The sequence below is a fragment of the Aquarana catesbeiana genome, linkage group LG08 (assembly GCF_042186555.1).
Source record: "Aquarana catesbeiana isolate 2022-GZ linkage group LG08, ASM4218655v1, whole genome shotgun sequence".
In the NCBI taxonomy this organism is placed as follows: Eukaryota; Metazoa; Chordata; class Amphibia; order Anura; family Ranidae; genus Aquarana; species Aquarana catesbeiana.
The window spans coordinates 208,109,847-208,129,017 of record NC_133331.1 but is presented as its reverse complement, the minus strand read 5'-3'; the positions used below and the strand labels follow the sequence as shown (position 1 = coordinate 208,129,017).

The 19,171-nt window shown below is 44.3% G+C and overlaps 1 protein-coding gene across 1 annotated transcript in view; it reads right to left on the bottom strand.

Moving 5' to 3' along the window:
* LOC141106243 (pulmonary surfactant-associated protein D-like) overlaps positions 1-18,956 on the bottom strand; it is a 39,748-nt gene extending 20,792 nt beyond the window's left edge. The window contains exons 1-3 of the mRNA XM_073596858.1: positions 18,805-18,956; positions 18,543-18,695; positions 17,177-17,284 (exon numbers count right to left, since the gene is read on the bottom strand). Coding sequence (XP_073452959.1) covers positions 17,177-17,284; positions 18,543-18,687 — 253 coding nt within the window. The 5' untranslated portion in view covers positions 18,688-18,695; positions 18,805-18,956. The remainder of the gene's footprint in view (positions 1-17,176; positions 17,285-18,542; positions 18,696-18,804) is intronic.
* Between the last annotated feature and the right edge of the window lie 215 nt (positions 18,957-19,171).

Sequence of the window (19,171 nt, the reverse complement as noted above, 5' to 3'; positions counted from 1 at the left end):
GGTCCAATGCTTGAGAGAAAGACTTCTTTTTCTCTGGATCCTTAGGAACGTTTGATCTGAGAAAACGAGGAGATGGAACTCCAGTTTGTACCTTGGAGCTACTGAGGAAGTCCCCCATTCATCTTATAATAAAGTGGTCAGTTGCGCTTATATTAACCTCATCTGCACATTAAAATAGTGAAAGGAGAAAATAAACTACTAAAAAACACCTCCCAATAATCTTAATCTACAAATTCTTTCAAAACTGATTTGAAATAAATAAATAAATATATAAATGAATAGATTAATCAATCTAATCCCACCATACTGCATATAATTAACTCATAAAATGCATTAATAATAAAACTGCTCAAATGTGCATGTGCTCTTCAACATATCTACTATTCATATTAAATACATGGCATATGTCTGATTAAATATATTAAGCCGTGCTGCTTGAACTTCCAAGAATAAAATAAATAAAATATAAGTGTGCCAAAAAAATGTGCAAGAAATCTTTCTTTTATCTAAAAAATCCTTCCTGTGAACTGTGGACAATACAACAGTATTATGTAACCAAACACCTCAGTGTCAGATATAATGTGAAATTGAAACAAAATATATAAACTAAGTGAAAACAAAATGTGTTACTTTCATTCTTTCACTTCTTCTTAAATCGCTCCTCCACTCAGATTGCGGGCATGTGAAAATAGAAATTAAAAATCCGTTGCGCACTCACATAACCTCCTAGTAGGGATTGCTTTTATTGATCAGCTGCAAAAACCGGAGCCACGTGACTTTTTCACGTGGCAGTGACGTAACATGTAGGAGGAACCCTTGGAAGTCCCTAGCATTTGCAGTGTGTGAGATAGCAGCAGCGGTGAATGAAGCATCTCACCGCTGTGCTCCGGTTTTTGCAGCTGATCAATAAAAGCGATCCCTACTAGGAGGTTATGTGAGTGGAACAACCCTATCTGTTAGATAGCATTCAATCAGTGGTTGATCTCTGCGCAATGGATTTTTAATTTCTCTTTTCACATGCCCGCAATCTGAGTGGAGGAGCGATTTAAGAAGAAGTGAAATGGCTCTGATGTACGAAAACTTTCTGCTCCTAGTCTTGGAAACAGCTAGCCTCCCAAATACATAGTATATATACACAAATACACAGTAAATTTGTCACAACCATTTTGCTGAGAGGTATCCTGCGTGCAATAGTGTCCCCTGCTGAGTCAGGTGAATACAGTGTAATATGACAATAAGACATATAGTACATGGGTCATAGATAAATATACTTTATGAGATTTGTGTTCTTATACTTTAGTAAGTCCTTGTTTGACGCAGTTGCAAGTCAATCATTGCTTTAGTTCACTTCATATTTAATTACTTCCAATGGTTTTCATGAATTACCTTGGTTTCCTTTTTCTCCTTTTTGCCCTTGTCCTCCAATTTTTTGGAACCCCCCATCTTTTTACTACCCTTACCCATTCTGCTTCAGTTCTCCTCTTTAGTTCTCCCTCTTCTACCTTCTCCTCCCTTTATGTGATTATGGCATGAGGAGAAGCTCTGGGAAGTTTTTACACTGCCAATGGCTCACCATCCAGGGCACCATTTTGCCTCTTCTGAAGATGCAAATAAAATGTTGTGCTGCAATAAGGCAGGGATTAGTGACACAAACCTTGTGTTCCTCCACAATGCTTGGCCTAATAGATGAGATCACTGACAAAACATTCACCGCAACTCCTTCCAGATTTAGCACAAAGCACCTGGTCTTTGCCGATCCACATTAACATATTCCCACCCGCCATCAATCCCCCCCCCCCCACTTAGAGTTTTGTCATTTTATTTATTTATTTATGTTTTTCCTCGTACGGCCCTCCCTGCCCAGGTCAAGCAAATATGGGCAGGGACAGCAATATAATAATTTAAAATCTACATGTCCATGAAAGTTATTCACATATAAACCATATATTTATTTATCCATCACTTCCTTTCTTTGTTTGCCACGGTAAGATTTTATCAGTGTCTTGGTCAGACCATCAACCAGTACAATGTCTTTTTTCTAACTTGTGGATGAAACCAGCTAATTTTGGTGGTTTATAAACTGGTGTTGATGAATCCTTACTGAGTGATAATTCTCTGCTCAAGTCTATTGAACAGGAAATTCTAACATTCTTTCAAAATAATAATCTAGAAGTTAACTCATATGCTATCAATTGTGTACCCCAAGGTTCGGTGCTGGGACCTTTACTTTGTAATATCTTTATAAATGATATTGGGTCTGGGATTAAAAGTAACATTTCTGTCTTTGCAGATGACACTAAGCTATACAGTGGAATAACGTCCTTACAGGATATCTCCAATTTACAAGCTGACCTCAATGCACTGTCTAATTGGGTGACTATTTGGCAGATTTAATGTTGATAAATGTAAAGTTATGCACACGGGGCTAAGAATAGGCATGCATCATACATACTAGGGGGAGTACAACTGGGGGAATCAATGGTGGAGAAGGATCTGGGGGTTTTGGTAGATCATAGGCTCAATATTAGCATGCAATGCCAAGCAAACAAACAAAGTCCGTCGGAAGTCCGTCAAAAGTTCGTTGAAAGTCCGTCGGAAAGTCCGTCGGACCAGTCCAGTCGAAAAGTCCGCCCGTGTGTACGCGGCTTAAGTGTTTTTAATTTTATCCTATTAAAGTCATCATTTTAATACTATACTCAGGTTGGCCCCTCCCCCTCCCTGTTTTTTTCCCTTGAAGACTACAGAATGGACTTTGTTTCTATATTTTTTTAGTATGATCACTAGCTGATTGTTTGTGAGATGTTTATTTGCTAAGCACTAGTGACTTTTCATTTATTAACCCTAAGCACAGATTTATTCATTTTAAATGTGTTTTTTTTTTTTATGGTTATGGCTTTCAAGACCCAATAAACTATGCATTGACCTTATATGAACATATGCCCATGTTTGGTTAATGATATCACATGCATCCCCACTAGGGATGGGCGAACGGTTCGGCCCGAGCATGAGTTCAGGCTGAACTTTGGCTGTTCGGACGTTCTCCGAACAACCGAATTATAGGGTCATTCGACCGTTTGTTCCGCCTGCCGAATGATCACAATGCACTGCGCCGTCGCACAGTGCATTGAAATCCCTGATTGGCTGAAGCAATGAAAGCTTCCCCAATCAGGGCACAGAGCGCTGTCAGAGCCATGATTGGACGCTGTCATGCTGACTTTATCCAATCATGGGTCATTGCTCTTAATCCCGCACCACACTATAAAAGTATTCTTTCCATAGCGACCATTTGTATTGTGATAGCAGCGTGGAGAGAGATAGAACAGGGCTCTGTTCAGTGCTATTAGACAGTTAGTGTGCTATAGTGTGCTATTCTGATTCTATTGTCAATGTAGAATATCAGTTTAGTGTGCATCTAGATAGTGGCAGATGGCAAAGTTTAAGGATGGGGTGCCAGACCTGCTCCTCCTTTTTGACCCTTCCCACATATAAGACCCACCCCTTATAGCATCCACCCACTCCGTCCCCTGTATTTCACTTGCTTCCACCCATAGTGTCAGGAGTATACAGCTCAGCATCACAGGGCAGAGTATACAGCCCCAGAATCACAGGGCAGAATATACAGCCCCAGAATCACAGGACAGAGCATACAGCCCAGACTCACAGCAGAGTATACAGCCCCAGAATCACAGCACAGTATACAGTCCAGAATCACAGCAGAGTATACAGCCCAGAATCACAGCAGAGTATACAGCCCAGAATCACAGCAGAGTATACAGCCCAGAATCACAGCAGAGTATACAGCCCAGAATCACAGCAGAGTATACAGCCCAGAATCACAGCAGAGTATACAGCCCAGACTCACAGCATACTGATCATCACTGTTCACATCATTTATTATCATCACATTGCATCACTGATCATCATCCTATTACTGATCACCAATGATCACATCATCAATGAATATCACATTTCTGGAACACAGTGTGTCCTTGTACACCTTGTGCCCCCTAGAGTCCATGAGGTTATATCTATACAGGCTTTTATGTGACAGACCAATGACCTGTAGTACATAGACAGGACTGTACTCACCACCTGCACTGTCTGCCCGGACACCTCCTGAGCAGAGGACTTGTCTGCTGTTGCTGGGCTGAGGAGTCAGTTGCTGGGACAAAAACTTGACGGGAGTCCTGAGTGTGGACTGTCCAGCACCTTGTCCCCCTTCTTCTTCATGTCCAGCAGCTCAGGGACATCCTGCAAGGCTAGCCTGCCAACTATAGCTGCCCGTGCTCCAGGCTGGGGTGGAGGTGTCAGTGTAGAGAGGAGGGAGGGCTGTGTGCTGTCTTACCAATTTGTGAATAAAAAGCTCAGCTGGGGCCGTGCGTTCCAAGGATCTGCTGACGTCACTTCTGTTTTATCACTGGCACAGGGAAACCGCAAGTGACATTGTAAATTGGAGGGAAAGCACCGCCCATGTCCTAGGGCGGTGCCAATCAAGAACAAAGCACCTGTAGTGATACTACGGGCAGAAGTATTATGCGCAATGGACTGCGCCACAAGGCAGGTCAAAACCTTGCAAATGAAGCGTCTCATCTGCAATCTCGTGATTGCATAGACGTCGCGCTTCCCATAGTGTACTGTGTCTGGAGCCTGAACACAGTGCACTTAAAGAACATTTTTTTGTATTTTTTTTTTTTAAAGGGCTTTTTTTTGTGTGACTGCCTGGGAGGTGCGATGCCCGTGCGACCCCTATGGACGGGCCGCTGCATCTAGGGATAGCTTAATGTGAGTGTAGTGCGATCATTCACCTTTACATTAGTGTGAATGTAGGGATAGTTCAGTCATTGTGAGTGTAGTGCGACCATTCATCTTTACATTAGTGTGAATGTAGGGATAGTTCAGTCATTGTGAGTGTAGTGCGACCATTCATCTTTACATTACTGTGAATGTAGGGATAGTTCAGTCAGTGTAAGTGTAGTCACCGTTTAACACAGTATATTTTATTGCGTTACTGCAAGTTTATATACTTATATACATATATTTCAGTGCATTACATGCCATTTAATGCAGTACATTTCTGTGCATTAGCGCATGCTTAACTCAGTATATTTCAGTTGCATTACTGCAAGTTTAACACTATACAGTTTAGTGCATTACTGCAAGTTTAACGCCATATAGTTCTGTGCATTACTGCAAGTTTAACGCCGTATTTCTTTCTCGAACATCACGGGACACAGAGCCACAGTAATTACTGATGGGTTATATAGGTATCACTGGTGATTGGACACTGGCACACCCTATCAGGAAGTTCAACCCCCTATATAATCCCTCCCCCTTGCAGGGATACCTCAGTTTTTACGCCAGTGTCTTAGGTGATGGACGTGTAAAGATGTCCTGTGCTGAGCTCCAAAGGGAATATCCTAAGATCCTATACTGGGGCAAGCCAGGCGAACCGGATCCATTCAAAGTGTCTTTTCATGGCCGAATTGAATGGTACCCGGGCCTCGTGTCCGAAGAAACGAGGTTTTACCCGTAATGCTTCTCTTTTTAGAGAGCTGGACCCCGCAGATCAGAAAATGGCTTTAAACTTCCTAATTTCTGGCGAGGTGCTTTACGGTCCCAGAACTGTTGGATCCCCCTACTGATGGGGGCCCCAGTCTCTGACGGTTTTTTCAAACGGAGCCCACCGTGAGAGGTGAAGATTGGGTCTGTGTAAACAGCACCCTGCGGCTGGATAAGGTAAGAGGAGATTCCACAGAATTTTTGAGTTCTAGTGGCTTTTCTCCTTTAAGGTAAATGCATGCTATGCCTATTGTGACCACCGGGGGCTGCCAAGAGCACAAACCTACACATGCTGAATGTCTGTCTCAGGTGTTGTAATCGCTGTGTATGTCCCAGCGTATCAAGCAGGCTGCAAGCAGGTAAGGTGGATGGGGGGATTTCTCATGTTTGAATGTTCCCCCCCAGGCTAGAGAGGGGCCACAGGGGTCTAGAAAGTGGTTATACCACCCGGGCTCTGTGGCCTAATGGCCACCATCTCTGAAGATAGCCGTTCAGGCAAATCTTGTTACCAGTCTCCCTCCTTCCCCCCCCCCCATCCCCAGCCTTTTCTCCAGAGCATGACAGGAGAGTCGGCAGTGTGGGAAGCGCTCGTTTTTTTTCAAAACTCGAGGGGGGGGGGCGGTAGAGGAGGGGGCGGGATGTCAGCACAGAGTGTTTAGACTCCCACTCAGGCCAGCTGCAGGCTATTAAAGGCACTCTGTACAGGTGCACTCAGCCTTCTGAGAGACACAGAGCTGACGGTCGCATGTAAGGTGGGACACAGGCATTCTCCTAGGCAGCATTTACTGAAGTAACACCAGACTGAGCATTGGGTAGCAAGGCTTTTAGCCAGACTACATCGCTCAGCGGACAGTGTTCATTTGTATACCTCACACCTTGTTGCTTTGCACTATGGGTAGAAGAGGTTCAAGCACCCCAGGAACCAGAGACACTAGGGGATCTCGTTCAGGTTCTGAGGGCCCCCTGTCGGCAGCATCCTCCCCCCCTAAAGATGGGCCAGGGACGGCTAGCCAGGGAGAGCCATTTGGGTCAGGGGCTACACCTGCTTCTGGCACTTCAGCCCCTGTATATATTACACAAGAGGTTTTTTCCTCAACCATTAATGGTCTAGAGGAAAGATTAATGGCCGTGATTACGTCTTCACTCAGTGGAAGAAAACGCACTAGGCTTTCCTCTGTTCCCCAAGACCCTCAGACAGAGGAGCTCTGGGATAAAGGAGATGAATCCCTTTCAGAGGATCGGGATGGGATGGATGATTCCTCTTCGGAGGATTCAGGTGGAGAGGGACCCTCTGCGACTTCCCAAGAGGAGAAAGTCTTAGTGCAGATCCTCACTGGATTGGTCCGCTCCACATTTAAGTTGCCCATACCTGAAACTGCTAAAGAATCCTCTTCTGCTTTGGGGTCACTGAAACCTTTCCAAGCAGCACATGCTTTTCCTGTTCATACTTTACTTGAAAAGCTTATTTATTCTGAGTGGGATCACCCAGACAAACGTTTTTTTCCGCCGAGAAAGTTTTCAACACTTTATCCGATGGAAGAAAAGTTTATTAAAATGTGGGGAATTCCGGCTATTGATGCCGCCATTTCCTCAATAAATAATAGCCTGACTTGTCCTGTAGACAATGCTCAGATGCTCAGGGATCCTGTAGATAAAAGGATGGAATCCCTATTGAAGGATGTTTTCTCCTTAGCAGGATCAGTGGCCCAACCTGCAATAGCAGCGATTGGAGTCTGTCAATACTTAAGAGACCATGTTAAGCAGGTCATCAAAGTATTACCTGAACAGCAGGCCCAGGGGTTTGCTAACCTTCCAGCGGCCTTATGCTTTGTGGTTGACGCCATTAGAGATTCTATCGTGCAAACCTCCCGTCTTTCACTGGGGTTGGTGCATATACGTAGAATCCTATGGTTGAAAAATTGGTCAGCCGAAGCACCATGTAAGAAGCTACTGGCTGGGTTTCCATTTCGTGGTGCAAGGTTGTTTGGAGAGGACTTGGATAACTATATCAAGAGAATCTCTTGTGGGAAAAGCACTCTCTTACCTGTCAAGAAGAAGAGTAAGCGTCCCTCTTTCAAACGGACTCTTTCCCCAGCGCCGGGGGCTTCAGCCTCCAGGCAGTCTCGACGGCCGCCTCCATCGGGGTCCAGAGACAAGAGTCAACCCCAGGGACAAAAGAAGTCCTGGGGAAAGAAGCCTACTAGGCAAAACACTAAGACCTCTGCATGAGGGGGCGCCCCCGCTCACTCGAGTGGGGGGAAGACTGCGACAATTCTCAGAGCTCTGGCAGGAGGACTTCCAGGACAGATGGGTAGTCTCCACGGTAACCTTAGGGTACAAGCTGGAGTTTCAGGAATTCCCTTCTCCTCGGTTCCTCAGATCAAATGTTCCCAGAGACCCAGAGAAGAAGCAGTCGCTCCTTCTAGCGTTAGAGCGACTTTTGTCGCAGGAGGTCATTATGATAGTTCCCGCAAAGGACCAGGGATTGGGCTTCTATTCCAACCTTTTTACGGTCCAAAAGCCAAATGGGGATGTCAGGCCCATTTTGGACTTAAGGGATCTGAACCGATTCCTAAGGATTCAATCCTTCCGCATGGAATCAATTCGAACAGTAGTTCCCACCCTGCAGGGAGGAGAATTTCTGGCATCAATAGACATCAGAGATGCATATCTGCATGTGCCCATTTTTCCTGCTCATCAGAAGTTTCTGCGCTTCGAGGTAGGAGGGCGCCATTTCCAGTTTATGGCTCTGCCCTTTGGGATAGCCACTGCACCTCGAGTGTTCACAAAGATCTTGGCTCCTCCTCTGGCCAGATTAAGGGCTCAGGGTATAGCTGTCATAGCATACCTAGATGACCTGCTCTTGATAGACCGGTCGGTAGCCTCTTTGAATGGAAACTTGAGGACCACGGTCAGGTATCTAGAACACCTGGGTTGGATCCTCAACTTAGAAAAGTCTTTCCTAAAACCAGTAAGAAGACTGGAATATTTAGGTCTGATTATACATACAAGCCAGGAGAAAATATTTCTACCCCAGGCAAAGATCACTGCTTTGAGAGAGCTGATTCTGACAGTAAGGACCAAGAAGGGTCCCTCAGTCCGCCTTTGTATGAGGCTACTAGGGAAGATGGTGTCTTCATTCGAAGCAGTTCCCTATGCTCAGTTTCACTCAAGAATGCTGCAACACAGTATTCTGTCGACCTGGAACAAGAAGGTTCAGGCATTAGACTTTCCGATGCACCTGTCGCATGCGGTGCGTCAGAGCCTCAATTGGTGGCTCATACCCGAAAACCTGCAGAAGGGGAAATCCTTTCTACCGGTTACCTGGACGGTGGTAACAACAGATGCCAGTCTGTCAGGTTGGGGAGCAGTTCTGGAACAGGCTGCGGTCCAAGGGGTATGGTCCAAGACAGAGAGGACCTTACCCATCAACATTCTGGAGATCCGGGCGATACATCTAGCTCTAAAAGCCTGGACTATCAGGCTACAGGGTTGTCCGGTCAGGATCCAGTCCGACAATGCCACAGCAGTGGCTTATGTCAATCATCAGGGAGGCACCCGGAGCCGAGCTGCTCAAAAAGAGGTGAACCAGATCTTAGTCTGGGCAGAGATGCATGTGCCATGCATATCGGCAGTTTTCATCCCGGGAATAGAGAATTGGCAGGCGGACTATCTAAGTCGCCAGCAGTTACTTCCAGGGGAATGGTCTCTGCATCCCGACGTCTTTTGGGCCATATGCCAAAGATGGGGGGTTCCAGATGTAGATCTCTTTGCATCCCGATTCAACAAAAAGATAGACAGATTTGTGGCAAGGACAAAAGATCCTCTTGCATGCGGGACGGATGCGTTGGTGATTCCGTGGCATCGGTTCTCACTGATTTACGCATTCCCGCCTATTCTGCTACTACCACGACTCCTTCGCAGGATCAGGCAGGAAAGGAAGTCGGTACTTCTGGTGGCCCCCGCTTGGCCCAGAAGGACTTGGTATGCAGAAATAGTAAGGATGACGGTGGGTTCCCCGTGGACCCTACCGGTACGCCCAGACCTGTTATCTCAAGGTCCAGTGTTCCATCCTGCCTTACAAACGATAAATTTGACGGTTTGGCTATTGAGACCCACGTTCTGAAGAGTCGTGGGCTCTCAGGTCCTGTCATATCTACCTTGATTAATGCAAGGAAGCCAGCTTCCAGGATGATTTATCATAGAGTCTGGAAAGCTTATATAACCTGGTGTGAATCCAGAGGTTGGCATCCCAGGAAATATGTCATAGGTAGAATCCTTGATTTTCTACAGATGGGATTAGAGATGAAGCTGGCCTTGAGTACCATCAAGGGCCAGGTCTCTGCTTTATCAGTATTATTTCAGCGGCCACTTGCTTCGCATTCTTTGGTCCGAAACTTTATGCAGGGGGTGATGCGTCTTAATCCTCCGGTTAAAGCGTCCCTAAACCCCTGGGACTTGAATTTGGTCCTGGCTGTGTTACAGAAATGGCCTTTTGAACCAATAAGTCAGATTCCTTTGGTCTTGTTGACAAGGAAATTAATTTTTCTGGTGGCCATCTCTTCTGCTAGAAGAGTATCAGAATTAGCAGCCCTTTCCTGTAAGGAGCCTTATTTGATTATACACAAGGATAGAGTGGTACTACGCCCTCATCCTAGTTTTTTACCGAAGGTGGTTTCTGATTTTCATTTAAACCAAGACATTGTTCTACCTTCCTTTTTTCCAGATCCCTGTTCTCCGGAAGAGAGATCTCTACATTCGTTGGATGTAGTAAGAGCAGTTTAGGCCTATCTAGGGGCAACTACTCAGATCCGCAAGACGGATGTTTTGTTTGTGCTGCCAGAGGGTCCCAATAGAGGACAGGCAGCGTCAAAAGCTACCATTTCTAAATGGATTCGACAGTTGATCATTCAAGCTTACGGTTTGAAACAGAAGATTCCTCCGTTTCAGATCAGGGCACATTCCACAAGGGCTATTGGTGCTTCTTGGGCAGTGCATCACCGGGCCTCTATGGCTCAAATCTGCAAGGCCGCAACCTGGTCTTCAGTTCATACATTCACCAGATTCTATTAGGTGGATGTGAGAAGGCATGAGGATATCGCCTTTGGGCGTAGTGTGCTGCAGGCAGCAGTACAGGGTCCTCAGGTCTGATTGCACCCTACTTGGTCGTGGTTCCCCCCCCTCAGGTAGCATTGCTCTGGGACATCCCATCAGTAATTACTGTGGCTCTGTGTCCCGTGATGTTCGAGAAAGAAAATAGGATTTTTTAAAACAGCTTACCTGTAAAATCCTTTTCTTTCGAAGGACATCACGGGACACAGAGGTCCCACCCCTCTTCTAATACACTATATTGCTTGGCTACAAAACTGAGGTATCCCTGCAAGGGGGAGGGATTATATAGGGGGTTGAACTTCCTGATAGGGTGTGCCAGTGTCCAATCACCAGTGATACCTATATAACCCATCAGTAATTACTGTGGCTCTGTGTCCCGTGATGTCCTTCGAAAGAAAAGGATTTTACAGGTAAGCTGTTTTAAAAAATCCTATTATTTCATTGCGTTACTGCAAGTTGAACGCCGTCTATTTCATTGTGTTATTGTAAGTTTAACGCCATATAGTTCTGTGCGTTACTGAAAGTTTAACGCTGTATATTTTATTGTGTTACTGCAAGTCTAACGCCATATAGTTCTGTACATTACTGCAAGTTTAATGCTGTATTTTTCATTACATTACTGCAAGTTTAACGCTGTATAGTTCTGTGTTACTGCAAGTTTAACGCTGTATATTTCATTGTGTTACTGCAAGTTTAACACCGTATATTTCATTGCGTTATTGCAAGTTTAACGCCGTCTATTTCATTGCGTTATTGCAAGTTTAACGCATTAAAGTTCTGTGTGCATAACTGCCAGTTTAACGCTGTAAATTTCATTACGTTACTGCAAGTTTAATGCCTTATATTTTATTGCATTACTGCATATTTAACGCTGTATATTTCATTGCGTTACTGCAAATTTAACGCCATATAGTTCTGTGCATTACTGCACATTAGAATGTATCTGTGGAGTGTGTCTGTGTAGTGAATACTCAAATTAAAGTGCACCAAACACCACTTTCCATTGATTAAAGTGCCTCCACGTACACATTTACACATCTTTATTACATTTTGTTAATAAGCACCCCTCACTCCCCCATCATGTCTGGGAGGACAGCAAGGAGAGACAGACGTTCCCATGGCACTGTAAGAGGGCCATCAGCGTATGTGTCCTCTGGCAGGGCATTATTTCCTCTGTTTAGTGATGTTGCCCGTGCTATCCAGCCACAGCATGCAGAGGAGGTGGTGGACTGGCTTACTAAACTGTTCTCATCCTCCGTAACTGCGCTATACAGGGATGGTATAGCGCAGGGTGTCCCAGGTCTGCAAGCAGCACACCACCAGCTGTAGTCTATAGCTGGCAAATTTCTCTGCCCCATCTGCTGCAGCGGAAAAAAATACAGTCCCTGTCAAAAAGGTGTGGAAAAATTGTTCTTTGGGTGTTAATTTTGCCCATGAAACCTACACCAAAAACAATTTTCCAGATGAAATCAACACCCACAACACTAGGCAGCCTAGAAGTCCTGCAAAGATTCCACATCACAAAAACACTTAATCGATTACATCGGCTTTAGAGGCTTCATAGCTGAAGGTAATCCAGGAGTGATTAATTTTGATAAAAGTCAGACAGACCACGGAGTCTGTGGACAGACGCATTCTATGATCAGTAACAAAACCTCCAGCAACACTGAATGCCCTTTCAGAAAGCACGCTTGATGCAGGGCACCCCAGTAGCTCAATAGCATACTGGGCAAGTTCTGGCCAGTGGTCTATTCACATAACCCAGTAAGCCAGTGGATCATTGACTGGAAATCTCTCCATCTCTGTTTTTGCTCCTAGATAATCATCCACCATGTGATGTAGATGCTGCTGATGGAATGTGGAAGCTGACAGCCCTGGGCGGCAAGGACTAAAAAAAGTTCAGAAATGCCTTACTTAGGCGGACGCCTTCTCCAACGTTCCTCTCTTGACCAACAGAAGCCTCGAAACTGCTTTTTCCAAGACACGGTAACCTACCAGTGCTGGGAAAAGCATTCGATAAACTCCTCTTTAAGGTGTCCTCAAGAGATTTCCTCTTATCACTCTCTGTGGAGACGGGATGAGTTTTGAGACTTTCCCCTTATAACGGTGGTCAAGGAGGGTTGCCAACCAATAGTGATCCTTTCCCTTTATGCCACGTATTCTTGGGTCCTTTCGGAGGCTTTGAAACATGAGGGAGCCCATGCACCGCAAATTTGCAGAGGCATGAGAAGCAGACTTCTCTGGGTCACTGAGGATTACAGTATCTGGAACTGCCTCCTCCCAGCCACATATTACTCCCAAGGGTTCTGCGGATGGGAAACCATCTCTTACTGTTTGACGAATGTCTTCCTCTGCTTCAGTGCCCCCAAAACTGCATGAATCCTCCTCCTCTCTCTCCTCTTGTGTGTTCTGTAGCATAGGAACAATGGTGTCTATATAAAATGGGCCTTGAGAGGAAAGGAAGTTCTCTTTGTCCCGCTGCTCTGCCTCGAGTGCCCTGTCCATAATGCCACTCAGAGTCTGCTCCAGCAGGTATGCAACAGGGATTGTGTCACTGATGCATGCATTGTCACAGCTCACCATCCTTGTGGCCTCTTCAAATAGTGACAGTACAGAGCGGGAATCCTTTATGAGCAGCCATTGGCGTGGGGGAAAAAAAGCTGGGCTGGCCTGAGCCTGTCGTTGTGCCATACTTGCACAGGTACTCATTGACGGACCTCTGCATGTGCAGCTGCTGCAGCATTCCCAAAGTTGAGTTACACCTGGTGGGGATGTCAAAAATCAGGCGGCTTATGGGCAGGTGGAATTCCAGTGGAATTTCAGCCAACTGAGCACTGGCTGTGTATGATTGTCTAAAATGGCTACAGGCTGGCCTGCTTATTATGCTCCTATTTAGAAAAAGCTGCACCACCAATTCGAGGACATGTGCCAGGCATGGTACATGTGTAAATTTTTCCTGTCTAAGGGTGGACAGAAGGTTTGTGCCATTATCACACACCACCATTCCTGGCTCCAGCTGGCGTGGCGTGAACCACCACTGGGCCTGTCCCTGCAGAGCTGCAAGAATCTCTGGTCTGGTGTGGTTCCTGTCCCCTAGACACACCAGCTGAAGCACTGCATGGCACCTTTTAGCCTGACTCATTGAATAGCCCTTTGAACACTGAGGGGGTACTTGAGGTTCATAGGACAATCCAGCAGGGGAGGGCATGGAGGAGGAGGAGAAGGAGGGGGTAAAGCTGACGAATCTGGCATCATCACCAGCTCTACGGGCACAACAAGCTGCAGCACTGAGTCCTATCCTGTATCCTTCCGAGTTGCAAGCAGAATTACCTATTGTGCTGTGAACAAAATATATCGGCCCTGCCCATGCTTGCTGGACCACGTGTCAACAGTAACATGGACTTTGCGGCTGACTGCCTTGCCCAACGATGCCACAAAATTGCCTTCCACCTGGTGGTAGAGAGCTGGAATGGCTTTACATTAAAGGAAATAGCGATTGGGAACCTGCCATTGTGGTACAGCACATTCTGCAAACTCACGGAAGGGGGCAGAATCCACCAGGTGGAAAAGCAGACGTTGTACAGCCAGCAGCTTTGACAAGCTTGCATTTAGATGCTGGGAATGTACTGTCAAACAATTTTTATGCACCTGTTTGACAGGTGCATATCATTACAATTTTTGACAGCAAGGCCAATTCTTGCTTTCATCAAGAGTACCGCTATAGGGCTATGGTGTGAAGGCGCCACTGACACCCAAAAACAATTTTTCTGCACCTGTTTGACAGGTGCATATCATTACAATTTTTGACAGCAAGGCCAATTCTTGCTTTCATCAGGAGTACCTTTTATATCAGGGATATGCAATTAGCAGACCTCCAGCTGTTGCAGAACTACAAGTCCCATGATGCATAGCAAGATTCAGACAGCCACAATTATGACACCCGGAGGCATGATGGGACTTGTAGTTTTGCAACAGCTGGAGGTCAGCTAATTGCATATCCATGCTCTATAGGGTTATGGTGTGAAGGCGCCACAACACCCAAAGAACAATTTTTCTGCATCTGTTTGACAGGTGCATATCATTGCAATTTTTGACAGCAAGGCCAATTCTTGCTTTCATCAAGAGTACCTCTATAGGTTTACAATGTGAAGGCACCACCAGCACCCAAAGAACAATATTTCCTCACCGGTTTGACAGGTGCATATCATTGCAATTTTTGACAGCAAGGCCAATTCTTGCTTTCATCAAGAGTACCTCTATAGGTTTACAATGTGAAGGCACCATCAACACCCAAAGAACAATTTTTCCACACCCGTTACAGAAGTAGAAATCCAAAGTAGGGACACCAGAATTTATCCAAAAAATCTCTAATCTTGTTCCCAGTGCATTGCATTATGGCCTCATTATACAGACTGGCTCCCCAAGCCGTTGCTTACAAAAGAAAAGAAAGCTTGCAGGGAAAATGTCATTTTTTGGGCTTTATAAATGAAATTATTGCTGCAGCAGCTTCTATGCACAGTACAGATGTGCCACATTACAGGTAGACTAAGGGGACCCCCAGGCACCTTATTGATAATAATTTTTAATTTTTGTAATTTCACTCTAATGCCCCGTGCACACGGTCGGATTTTCCGATGGAAAATGTGTGATAGGACCTTGTTGTCGGAAATTCTGACCGTGTGTAGGCTCCATCACACATTTTCCATCGGATTTTCCGACACACAAAGTTTGAGAGCAGGATATAAAATTTTCCGACAACAAAATCCGTTGTCGGAAATTCTGATCGTGTGTACACAAATCCGACGGACAAAGTGCCACGCATGCTCAGAATAAATAAAGAGATGAAAGCTATTGGCCATTGCCCCGTTTATAGTCCCGACGTACGTGTTTTACGTCATCGCGTTTAGAACGATCGGATTTTCCGACAACTTTATGTGACCGTGTGTATGCAAGACAAGTTTGAGCCAACATCCGTTGGAAAAAATCCTAGGATTTTGTTGTCGGAATGTCCGAACAAAGTCCGACCGTGTGTACGGGGCAAAAGAATCAATAAATCACTGCTCATTTAAAAATGACGTTTTTTACAAACTTTTTTTTCATTGATACATGACCCCCAGGGCAGTACCCAGACACCCATAACCATTGTATGCCCAATTACTTGTATATAAGCCTTCAAAATGGGCACTTTTGATTCTTCACATTCGGGTCTCATAGTCTTCAATACGGTTTGTTATTCTGTTCCGAACTTTTGCGATGTTTGAAAGTTCTGGTGCAAACTGAACAGGGGGTTGTTCAGCCCACCCCTAATCCCCACTTCTTTGTGTACATGCAGCTTTGGGGTGAGCAGCTGTAGTCCCCAACCCAAGCGCATCCCTACTGAGAACTTCCAGTTTGCAGCCCTGAGATACACCCAAGCAGGCAGCTACGCTGAGACTGAGTACATATATGCAACGCTGAGCCTTTTGCAGCCCTGGGGTGCTGGGCTCACTAGGGGTAATAAAGTCTTATGTAGCATGGAATACTGGGCTCAGGAGGAAGGTTCTGAGTGTACAGTAGACATGCAACTGTAGGGAGGATGCAGGTTGGAGTGCGTAGAGAGTCACATAGGTGCTGGTAACAAGTTGGTTTAAACAATCAGGGAATCACACAGGTCCTAAGATGCAATTTTCTGGCTGGTATACATAGGGAGTCACAGCGGTGAAGAAAGACTAGATATTTTCTGGAGTTTACAAGGAAATCACAGGTACAGATATACTGGTTAAAGGCTAGAGTGCACAGAGAATCACACAGGTGCTGGAATGCAATGTAGCTGTAGTCAGGAACACTGACATGTTGTTCAAAAGCTAAGCAACACGTGACCTGCCACTTTTAGGCAGAGCCTTGCCATGCATTGGCTGAGGCACTGGTGGCCACTGATTGGTTGCATGACAATGACCTTGTAAATGGCAGAAGACCCTGTGATGAAACATGGCAAAAGTGCATATAACAGCAAAAAGATCATAGCTGGTGGGAAGGACCAGCAGGAGGCTGCACACAGCTCTCGAAAACATCAGTACTCCTCCCAAGAAGAGCTATGCAAAAATCATAATGACTTAATGGATAGAAGTCAATCTGGAGGTTTCGACACTCCTAGCCAGGCTGTATTTACATTCAGACTGCCATAGATATTGTTCACATGTAGTGCTAAGTCTCCATGATAGAAAAAACTAAAAGACAATGAATGAGAAGGCTGGGAAAGATGCAGGGGAGGAACGAGCTAGATGATGCTGGATGATCTCCAGCAAGCAAATAGGGTGGGCTGTAGCCATTTAAATGCACCAAATATAAATCACCTCATTTCTATGAAGAATGCATATATTCAGTGTTCTTCAGGTATATAAAATAATTTTGGGTAAAGGTACAGGAGATGCCATATCAAATCCTGGTGCTTATTATGCTTGCCCTTGCTCTGTCTCACACAGAAATGTAGATTAATTCAGTGATATGTTCAGACAAATAATCTTACCTGTAACTCCATGAATTCCTTTTTCCCCTGGATTGCCTTTTGGTCCAACTTTCCCTGGAGGTCCTGGGTTTCCTCTTTCACCTGGAATTCCAGGCTCTCCACGCACACCTCAAGAGAATATGTAACAATAATATTGGCAGTCTGCAATCTGTATGCTCTAGAAATGGATAAAATAAATAATGTTTAAAGTATAACTAAAAGCTAAACTTTTTGTTTTTACTTTGGATGGCGTGGAGACAAATTAGAATACCTGTCAGTTTTTATTGCTGTCTATGCCCGTTAATGAGGTTCACCTTTGTCCTATTTACCATTATCATTGAAAGTGAAACTAAAAGAAAAGCCCAAATTTTGGGTTGTCCCTAGAAAAGTAATAGAGAGGAAGTCTTCCAATAGGGACACTAGTTCTGGTGACCTGGGGTCTCCAAGGAATTCCCTTAATTTGCAGGGGTTTTATGTTGCATTCTAGTTGGCTATGAGACAGGAAATAAAGGGAAATCTCCGCAATGGGAGACCGATGGCGAAGAAGAAAAAAACTGACAGGGGTTATAAACCTCCTTTGCTCTATCCAAAATGGAGAAAAAAAAAGTTTTGCCTATAGTTCTACTTTATTCATAATAAATTATAACACATTTAAACATATTCATTATTAAGTAAATGCCACTGATGTAAGGTCTCTGCCCCCCTTTTGTTTACAGGAGTGTGGTAAACTTTTTTTTTTATTAAGAGGCCCTCAAGTGTGACATTATTAAGGGATGGACATAACAAAAGAAAAGGGATGGGCAGTATAGAAAACAAGTTTAAAAGTGTGTACAAAATTAGGAAGACCATTTAACTACTAGAAGTCAGTCTAAAGAATGCAGACTGTCTGCAGGGGCCCAAATGCCACACAGTAAGTGCCAAAGGACAGCAGGATGGGCACCAGGTGGCTACAGCACTGAAGCAAGAGCTTGTCCACATCATGCTCAGCTGGGAGTAGATGTTATCAGAAATATCATACAATCAGGAGCACATACAAGACTCTTGATTCCTTGGGGTAAAAGCAATATTAAAATGCACAGCAAAGAGCATTATCATTAAGACCCATGAAGGCATTGCTTGTCCTACGTCAGCTGGAAACATCTTGGCAAAACATGTTCATATATTTTTCCAGTGGAGTCATTTTAAAAAGTGTCAAAATTTCTCTTGTCTCTTTCTATACACTGTACCAATAAGAGCTGACAATTTTGTATTAAGTATTTAATTTCCTGCCAGCCTGATAATAGCATAAAATAGCACCACTGCATGGGGATAACTAAATGTTTCAAAATGACGGGTATTTCAAACAAATGTTGACAAAAAAGTTAAAGTAAAAAATAATAAAATTCACCTGGGTCGCCCTTTGGGCCATTAGCCCCATCTCTTCCATCTCTACCATTTAAACCTGGACACATGGCTGGTGTTTCTGAATGACTCAGGTCAAAAACCAGAGCCAAAACAACTAGAATGCATAGACGGTTTGTAAGAGAATTCATTGTTCAGCCTGTGAGAAAATAAAAGTATTGGTTCCCCTTATGTATTACATATATTTATTATCTGATGCTATACTAATGAAATAGATGACTAAGTTAAAGTGGTAAAATAATACTTGCCTAATTGTTGTTGTAGATGTTTTCCTTAGTGTCTGAATTCCAACCAAACTTATATCAAATCAAACCAGGTCTATGGCATCTGGTCATTTTATTTGCAAGGATATCGATTATTTTGGATTGTTTGGAACTTTGTACCTGGTGAACGAGGTCAGTGTTTATATCTTTGGAACATGCATGTGTTTCACACATTCTCCTTTTAGTAAAAATCTAAAAGTTTACTACTACTGCAGAAAAAATAATATAAAGAAAAAAAAGGAGTGCTGCTGATTATATAGACTCCCTCTATAACAATATTAGAAGTGTCCTTGGATACTATAGGTTTTATTTTGTTATTCCAGAATAATTCAGTATGCCTGAGAAGTTCTTG